This window comes from Gouania willdenowi, chromosome 7 (assembly GCF_900634775.1).
Source record: "Gouania willdenowi chromosome 7, fGouWil2.1, whole genome shotgun sequence".
NCBI classification, from domain to species: domain Eukaryota; kingdom Metazoa; phylum Chordata; class Actinopteri; order Blenniiformes; family Gobiesocidae; genus Gouania; species Gouania willdenowi.
Window position 1 is genome coordinate 11,964,682 of NC_041050.1, and position 9,683 is coordinate 11,974,364.

The 9,683-nt window shown below is 43.2% G+C and overlaps 1 protein-coding gene across 5 annotated transcripts in view; it reads left to right on the forward strand.

Annotated features, from left to right (window-relative positions):
* LOC114467360 (glutamate receptor-interacting protein 2-like) overlaps window positions 1-6,380 on the forward strand; it is a 52,070-nt gene extending 45,690 nt beyond the window's left edge. For all 5 annotated transcript variants that reach the window (XM_028453575.1, XM_028453576.1, XM_028453578.1 and 2 more), the window contains 3 exons: window positions 208-432; window positions 2,685-2,831; window positions 4,928-6,380. In XM_028453575.1, the coding sequence (XP_028309376.1) occupies window positions 208-432; window positions 2,685-2,831; window positions 4,928-5,116 (561 nt within the window). In that variant the 3' untranslated portion in view covers window positions 5,117-6,380. The remainder of the gene's footprint in view (window positions 1-207; window positions 433-2,684; window positions 2,832-4,927) is intronic.
* Window positions 6,381-9,683: the final 3,303 nt, after the last annotated feature.

Consider the following 9,683-nt stretch of genomic DNA (forward strand, 5'->3'; position numbering starts at 1 on the left):
TGGGTTATTAATGCCGACATGACAAGCTGTGCACCTGCTGCCTCGCTGACCGAGGAAAACATTGGCCCAAAGTGTGGCCTTTAATCTCAATAGTGTCTCCATAATCTATATTTACTGTAAATGTTTGCAATTAAATGGTAAATTAACCGTTTTTTGATTTGCGACACGAAACACCCGAGTTATTTCTCTTTTCCATTATTCTTGCAGGCATCCATGTCCAGTCAAGCTCTCAGTCTGTACCTAGAGGAGACCAAGACCGATGAGGACTCGATGTTTCCCTCTGAAATTAGTCCCATTAAAAAGGAGGGACTCCACATTGATGCGAAAAACAAAAGTAACGTCAACATATTGACTGAAGCCACAGACCAGCCTCCCCGAGTCAAAGGGGAGCCCAATGGAGTTTTGTACCCTACAACTCTCGCTCTGCACAAGGTGATTATTAAACCAGAGATATTGGAGCTTTTTCCAATTACATCACATCTTATTAATATTATGAAAAAAGTTCCACAACACATCATGAAACAATTTCCGTGCCACTACCTTCGACTAAGAAAAACGTTTATTTTTGCTTGGCTGTTAGCAGGACTACATGCAAAGTCGCTAACAGATTTTGACAGAATTTTAACCAAAGATGGACCATACATCATGGACGATTTTATTAACTTTTGCAAGGGACTCTGATTCTGCATCAGTTTGAAAATGAAAAATCTCTATCATCATTAGCGAAATCTTTCCAGCTAGCTTTGCTCACAAGTTTCTTTACTTTTAGGTGCATTGAACAGACATGTAAATCAAAACAGCACAACAAATACACAGTTAAAATACAATTCTCACCACACAGCAACACATGTTAAAATGCCTTGTTCAAGAAAATCCAATTATTGTATCTATGCACATTCAAATTTCTTTGCTTTACCTCCAACACAATACAGCAGGGGTGTCAAACTCATTTTAGTTCAGGGGCCATATACAGAGCAGCTTGATCTCAAGTGGCCCACAGCTTTTATGTTGGAAAATGAATAAGTTCAACATTATTGTGCCCTAGTTTGTACTTCTATATATACATACAATACTAAATATGTAGGAAACTGACAATATCCAAGCAATAAGTGACAGATATCAGTCCCAACAGGATCTTCACTTTAAATTTCCTAGATACTGTGACCGATTTCTATTTAATTAAAGGAAATATTATGGAATAATTTGAGGAAATTTGAAGGATTTTTTTTAAAGAGTTTTCAACATTTTAACATTAAAAAAATGACTGCAATCATGCAAAATAAAAATATAAAAACTTTGAGCTCCTGCAAATATTGTTGAGTTTCATTTACACAATGAATCATGTTTTCTCTGTCGTTTTTGCTTTCTCCTGCGTGCCAAATTGAATGCTCCAAAGGGCCGGATTTGGCCCCCGGGCTATGAGTTTGACACGTGCAATACAGGATACTATTTCTCTTTTGTAACTGACTCCAACCCTGATGAGATGAACCATTATTTTTCTGATTTCTTTTGGTTCCCAACATTGCTGCCTCTACATGAATATTTCATTGCTATTCTAACTGTGCTATACAGTTGCATGTGCTTGTGCTCTTAAAAAGTACTCAAACATGTGCACAGAAATGTGATCGGCTGCTCTCGTACATGAAAACATGACAAACAACGCTCAGTCCCCTGAGACTGGAGCCATTGTTGTGGTGTTGTTCCTACCTTCACTTGACACCCAGCTCACTTTAACTGGGCCCAGTGGACACACGACCAGTCAGGGCTTGTATTGTATGTAGTTCAATCACTCATCATGTAACTTTACCTGATCAACCAACCCACCGTGACCCCATACAGGGCTTTACTCCTGTTTGCTGGTAACTGCGACATCTTCACATCCGATCACGAGAAGCAGCATCACAGAGCAACAATGTGTGAAAGAAAATAGTTTGGAGTGAAAGCAGCTTTAGATGGTATCATAGTCTGAATCTCTGGAGCAATCTGCCACTTGTTTAGAGACAGGTATACCTTTTTCTAACCGTCCTAATAATAATTAAACAAAAATGACAACTCTGCTGGAATTATATCCAATTAATCAGTTCAAAGCAATAGTTTTAATTATCATTCTCATAACCGGCATTTGGTTTGACTTTTAGCAGGATGTTTTTATTTTATTTTATTTTTTTGGAGGATTCCAATACATTTTGAAGGGGATTATGATCAATATTAGGATTCTGGATCAGTTTAACATCTTTTATCAGTAGTCACTGGTGAAATTTCAAGAATTTAAATCTGGGTTTGTAATTGACTGATCTTTATGAAAATTGACTCAGTTATGTTGGGTCAGATCTGGATTGTGCGTTTCATTGAGATTTTTTTTTAATAAATAGGTGTTCCCATAGATCTGGACCTACTGTATTGTTATTGATGTGGATAGAAATGTCTTCCAAGCTTTAAGTGTGAATGATCGTGGTTCCAGGAACACTAATCTAGATAACTGCCAATATCTACTATTTCTCCAATTTGACCCAAAAAACGCTTTTAGATGGTCCTAAAATCTTAAAAGTGAATTTATATATTTCTATTGCTTTCTCCGTGTTCGTCACCCACAAGTCTTTGTTTTCTGTTAACTCTGTTTTTACATTCAAATCTGTATATAAAGTTGGTTTTATTGTGTAATTTAAAGTCTATTATCTCTGCAGGTGACTGTTAGGAAGGACCCCGACTGTCGAGACTTTGGCTTCAGTGTATCGGACGGACTCTTGGAGAAAGGAGTTTTTGTGAACATGATCCGACCAGAAGGCCCGGCCGACCAGGCGGGGCTAAAATCCTTTGACCGCATTCTTCAGGTGCGGTTGGATTGGCCTGGGCAATATATCAAGATTTAAGATATATTGAGATTTCTATTTTGGTGATATAGAAAATTACACTATTGCCTGTAACAAAATGTTTTTATTTTGTTGCTTTTTTGTGTTAAAATACTCATTTTAGGAGTCGCTGCTTTTGCTACTTCTCTGAACAGCATGAAAAGCACAGTTAGATGGATTGATGAGTAAGCCCTAACCCAGCAACTGCATGGTTAGCTCCCAATTTTAATTAATTTACACCAAAAAAACGTGATGTTTCGGGCATCAGACTTGTCTAACCACGCAGTTGTGCGGACTTTTTTCATTGCATCTTTGGACTTTTCGATCCAGCACACTTCTTTCACAGGGATGTGCGTGTTTTTTTTTATTATGATAGAGTCCTAACCCAGACCTTCCCTTAAACAAGCCACACTCCAAAACTCACTCACACATGCTGTCCCTTAAAAGACAAAATGTGGCACATATTGTGCAGCTGTTTGTGTTATTAAATGTCCCTGTGTAGTTTAGCATCAATAAAGTCTTACCAGAAAAACAATTTTGAGTTAAATTTGCTGAGTTAAAAAAAATATCAAAATTAGAATTTTATATTGCCATTTTGAGAAAAATATTGATATGAATTTTGGTCCATATCGCCCAGCTCTAGTTGGAGTTGTGTTAAATGTTAGAGATGTTCTAGCAAAGTGAATTCAAACCAACAATAAGAATCGGGGGCGTAACACCACATTTTGATCCCTGGGTACAAACCATCTCTTTGAGGAACCTACTGTCAGTTTTGTACACTTTTTTTTTTTTTTTTTTTTGCCCGGAAACAATACTAGTATTCTTGCATTATTATGTAAGCTTTCTTTTTTTCTTCATAATAACATAATTACTCCAAATCCATTGCTTGTTTTATTAATCTGTTCTGTATTTTAGTGGTTTATTAATTATTGTGTATGTGTTAACTTTGCTATAATTTAGTGTCTAAAAATTGTTTTTATCCGGTTAATATAGAATGATTAGAAACATGGGGACACTCTGGCTACCTACTTAAGACTTGGAGGCAGCAAAATGTCATCTTAAAAATATATTTTTTCAAATAATTTTATTTCCAATTAAGATTTGACGTGCAAAAGGAATGATCCAGCATTTAAAAGTGAGTGCACGTAGTCAATCGAAATAATATATTGCCTAAAAAAGATGGGAGGGTTTTTTAAGTCTGGTTTTCCTTTCTTGAGGAAAAACATGGTTTCCTGCTGCTGTCTATCTCCTGCTCCTTGTCATATCTACAGTTGAGACTACCTGCCACAGCGCAGCAGCAGATGCACATGCGGGTCGTACCATTTGCTCTGTTTTAAAGGGGTTGATAAGATAGGGCCCTGTTGCAGCATGAATTATTGTTTTTAGTGCAAAACTGTGATTAAAGAGTAACCAAACCCCTGTTTTCTCCTGACCTGCGACTAGGAAGGAAATTCAAAAAATGTTGATTATGGGTGGGGCTCCTGGAGCAGTTAACACACACCTAGTCTATATAAAATCTTAAATGAACAATCAATGCTATGTTAACTAGCTACTCATTACTCAATATACCTCTTTATTCACTCTTATCTCAATCCAACCGACGCACCACGGATTGTAGAGCCCACATGTGCTAGTTTTTATAAAAGGGGAGGGGCTAACAGGGCTTGTCTGTGGTCCCAAAATGTCACATGATCTTGTTCTCAGCCAATAGCGGAAATCAATTTTAATAGCTGGGTTTCAACCCATAGAGGGAAGTCACTCTGACATTTTACAACAAAATATGACAAATTGAAATATTTTGACTTGAATATTGAGAGTTGGACTGATTGATTGATACTGATCAATTAATGCATTACTTCATACCAAATACATTTGTATTCAGCAAAAAAAGTGGTTTGGGGGTTTAGTTACTTTTTAACAATCAGCTTATTTTCATACAGAGCCCTTTCCATTCCAGTATGAATAAACATAACATTTTTAAAATGCAATTCCCCCCCCCCCCCCCCCCCCCCCCCCCCCCATCATCATCATTTGTTTCAGTGCATTGAATGATAAGTCGGTTGGTTATTATATTCCAGGTGAACCGCGTGAGGACCAGGGACTTGGACTGTTGTCTGACGGTGCCCCTCATTATGGAAGCAGGAGATGTCCTGGACTTGGTCATTAGCAGGAATCCTCTGGCAAATGGAGAACCGTCCGACTGTGAAGATCCTTCAAATTCACTGTTCTGTTTTTCTGACCACAGGACCAACAGCATCGCCCTATGACCACGAAGATAAACACCCACTGATGAAACGCCACTGCAGCTCTGGGACCACACATGCACACACGTGCTCACACATGCTTTCCATCCTTTGCTTTTGTCACATTGCAGCCTTCGCTCAGACCTTCACACTCACTGTTCACAAACGCTTTCTCTCACACTCCAATCTACAGAAGCATGTGCTCACGGTTGCCAGATTTAGTCAGTGTATTTTTCACATGATGCTGTTCGGCTGAGCCTCTGGCAACAACCCTACCCCCCCAACCATTTGCTCTCCAGGGCTAAAGCCACACACAAGGTTACATAACAGTCGAGTCATGGCTCCTGACAGAGCCAGGATGTCGGCGAACTCGCCTGGGATCTGGAGACAATCAACAGCTGCACACATTCACGGCATGATTTTTACAAGCTCGAGCTTTCATTCGAGGAACATTTACCCATTTCTTTTTTTCTTCTTCTACTTTAATCCACAGAGATGTTCCACATGCAGAGATTTGATTGCATTCTAACTATTCACACTGGGAGACGCACCAGGTGTTTTTTTTTTTGTTTTTTTTTAAAAGCATGTTGCACCTATTTGTTATTTCAGTCAAAACTTGGATCACAGCCCTTGTTTCCAGGTTCTCCTCCACACAGCCTGAAAATAGACTCAATGAGATTTGCAAAGTCTCTTGAACAAATGTTTTTGATGACTCTTTAACCTTCACATTTTAAAACATTTTAAAGTCTCAATGGGCTTGAAGGTTGTTGCACAAAACCCTGCACCCGCATTATCAGGGAATGGATTCCCCATTCATATCTTAAATTTCACCTTTAGTCCTTCATTTCACAAGATGCACCAAATTACATTTTCTAAAGCCAAATATAATACATGGAGTTTCTCCAAAACAGTTTCAATCCATCTGCAGTTCATTCCTTTTTGTGAAAGCTTTTTTTCTAGCCTGTGTGTGGATCTTGCACAGAGCCAACAAGTAGCGCTTTGGTATTTAAAAAAAAAAAAAAAAAAAAAAAAAGTACTGAAGTCATTTGTTTGCTTCAACAAGGTCTGAGCGAGTCTTTATTTCCCGACATGGTGTTTCTAAGGCTTTTGTGCTGTAAATTTGGCCTGCAGAACACACTAACCCTCGGGAAACAAACATTTCTTTCATTTCACTGGTTGATGTGAGCAACATGTGAGGTCGCTGTTCAGACTCCCAAGGAACAGCCTCAGTTACTGATGTATCCTTCAGCCAGAAACGGTGTTTTAAATATTGTCTTGTACACAGAGGCATGTTTGATTGTTACTGTAACATATTTTAATTGCTTTCTTTTAATTTATGCACAGTATCTCCTTGTAAGAAGTAATGCTGAATGTGAGTGCAAGTGTTGATTTCCACATCCACACTGACTAGGAATTTGTTGATCTATTTTTATTTAAATTATTAAGTAAATGTGTCTTTTTTATAATAAATGCCTAAGACCAATTTAGCTCTTGTTTTGTGGTGAAATCTTTTCTACTAATATCCAACCAAATACCCAACGTCATATAGACGTTTTTTGGGCTAATTTAGCCCAAATATAATAGTTGAAATTGGGTTCTATTTCATAAAATTTTGTGAGATGTCTCACTATGGGATGCAACCTCTGTCTGCATTCCTCAGAAGCATTTATTTCAATCTGCCAATCCTGATTGGCCGGTGAAGCACGTCTGTCTGCCAGGGGGTCACCCACCACACGGACAGACATGCACCATTCAAACACCTCTTCTCTCAGCTATCTCAAGTTTTTTGCCAGCTTAATTGTCCACAGGCGGATTCTCTTTATTCCAGTCAACGGACTCTGGCAGAAGTAGCGCCTGCTCTAGACCACAACAGGTCGAGAAGTAGATGGAATTCAGCGCTTTGCTTGGTAGGTGCTGTCCTTCACTACCGAAAGGTAGTGAACCTCCAGGCCTCAGCTCCGGCTGACAGCTACTTCCAACACTGTTGCTTCGGCAAACGTTGGTCCCCAGCGGCTTTTTCACTCTGGTGTTAGCCCCGCTGCACGCTCATTGCCGCAGTGCCAGTGAGTTGACCTCAGCACACCTCACTGTTGTCTCGGTCCCACTGCCCTCGGCGCCTATGGGCCCGTGCGCACATTGGTCCTCCCTCTGGGCTCTCACGAAAGTGTGTAGCCCGGCTCCAGATACTATGGTATCCGAGCTTTGGACTAAAGGGAAAGCTGTGCTAGCTGCCTCGTGGTAGCGTAAGCTAGCATTTGCTCTCCTAACTGTGTAAAGTGGTGATGGAAGCTAAGCGCTCTCTCACCGCAGGAGCGGGATGCTCTGGGGCTTGCATCTGTCCATGTGTGGGTAAAATCTCCACTAAGGACGGGCAAGAAGTCTGCCCCAACTGCCTGGGTCTGGAACATGCAGGCATGGCGGTCAAAACGCCGGGCTCTTGTAGGCATTATGTCGTGTTTTACGCACGGAGCCTCCACAGGAGACTGGCACACCTGTCTGAGCAAGACTCCTTTCCCCCTCACTGTGTCCTCATGGAGGCGGGTGAAGTGGCGACTCCGCTGACGAAAACTGCGGCTGCTCAGGGTTCCAGCTGGGGTTCCCAGCTAGACCTGGTGTCTCTCTCCCAGCTTCACAAGGTTGTCCATGTGATTGACTTTGGAGAGTTTAATAAAGACTCCTCTGACCCTCTTGGCTCAGTTGTGGATGAGGAGGATGGATCTTTAATCATTCTGGCTCGGGGCAGGCTTCATGCCACCTCTGTAGCCTCCCAGGAGGAATTGGTGGGCTCCTTGCCCGTCTCCTATCCTCCCAGCCTGGACACAGTGGAAGTGTGTAAACTTGCTGTGTCTTGGCTGTGAGACAAATCCTTCTCGTCTTTCTTGAACTGCTCATGGAAGTAGCTTGTCCCTGGAAGGATTGTCCGTTCACTGGGAAAACCCCCATGTCAGGTGCCTCATCCCTCAACTGTGAAGCGATGGAGAGCCTCGGACTGCTTCGTATGCCGCTGGTGGAGCCTCTTGTTGAGGCTCACCTGCTCCTGCGACAGCCCGCTGTGTTCGCTCTGACACCCATGTTACCGTCCAGAGCGAACAGTCTCCAGTCGGAACTGTCTGTTAAGCCGTATGCGGCCACTGCCTCTCTCCTCACTGCCTATCAGGTTGACGATGGAGGAAATATCCACGGTTGCCGATGTGAGTCTCCGCACCCAATGCAGCGCCAACCATGCCACTTTTGGGCTCTCCGTTCCTTTATGGTCTGCCTCCGGTGAGAGGGCTCCATTGCTCTGTGTATGGCTCCTCTCTCAGTGGTTACACCAGAGCGCTTGACCTCTCTGCCTGAGGATGGAGAGTGCTTGCGGCTCTGCCTTGGGTGTTACAGACAATATTGAAGGGTTACAGGCTGCAGTTTGCATCTGTCCCTTCCCATTTTGCCAGCATGAATTACTCTCGGGCCCACTGAGAGACGGCCCGTGTGTTACGGGAGGAGATCGCATCCCTGCTGCGCAGGGAAGCGATCTCAGTGGTTCCTCCCGCTCGGTCTCGGGAGGGGTTCTACTCCAGTAGTTGGTTGCTGTCACTGGCACGCAAACTGATCCTGTGGAGTGTTGGGCATCTTGCTGAGAGGATAATGAACGTGGGTGCTGCTTTACGGGGAATGGATGTTGCACCCGGAGGTGGTGTGGCAGCTGTGGGCTCGTTACGGACGAGCTGAGGTGCACCTGTTTGCCCTGTCCAGGGTGAGGAAATGCGACCATTCTCTGATCCTGGTGGCTCCCCACTAGCCAGCTATGCACTGGTTGGCAGAGATTTACCAGCTGCTCTGCGCAGGGATCTGCTGTTGCAGGCGAGAGGCACAGTTTTCCATCCACGCCCAAAGAGTCTGGTGCTGTGGGCCTGGCCCCCGAGTGGCGCAATCTGTCGGCCGTAGGGTTATCACAGGACGTGATCTCTACCACACAGAGCACTCGGGCCCCTCCACTAGATCTCTTTATGACTCTAAGTAGAAGGTGTTTGAGGACTGGTGTCTCCAGGAAGGCCACATTCCTTTTCAGTGCCCGGTTGGCGTGATTCTGTCATTCCTACAGGGCCTGATTGACAGGCGCAAGGCCTTTTCCACTGTGAAAGTGTATTTGGCGGTGATCGCTGCCTGTCACGTGGGCTTTGCAGACAAAACCAGTGAGTCAGCATCTGCTGATATGCATGTTTATGAAGGGTGCGCGCAGGCTCCTCCCCGTGTCCAGGTTTCATTGTGGGATCTGGCGGTGGTACTGGATGGTTTTAAGTGACCCCCGTTTGAACTGATGAGTGAGACGGAGCTGAAGTTCGCCACCCTTAAAGCTATTTTGTTGCTGGCTCTGGCTTCGGCCAAAACAATCAGTGACATTCATGCACTCTCGGTTCACCCGTCATGTGCTCAGCTTTTCCCAGGTGATGCGAGAATCATTCTGAGACCCAACCCGGCCTTTGTGCCGAAGGTTGTGGGTTCATGTTCTCCCACTGACCTGCTGGCCTTTTCTGCCTCACAGAGTGAGCAGTGGCCTAATTTGTTGTGTCCTGTTTGTGCGATCCGCACTTACATGGACAGGACAAAT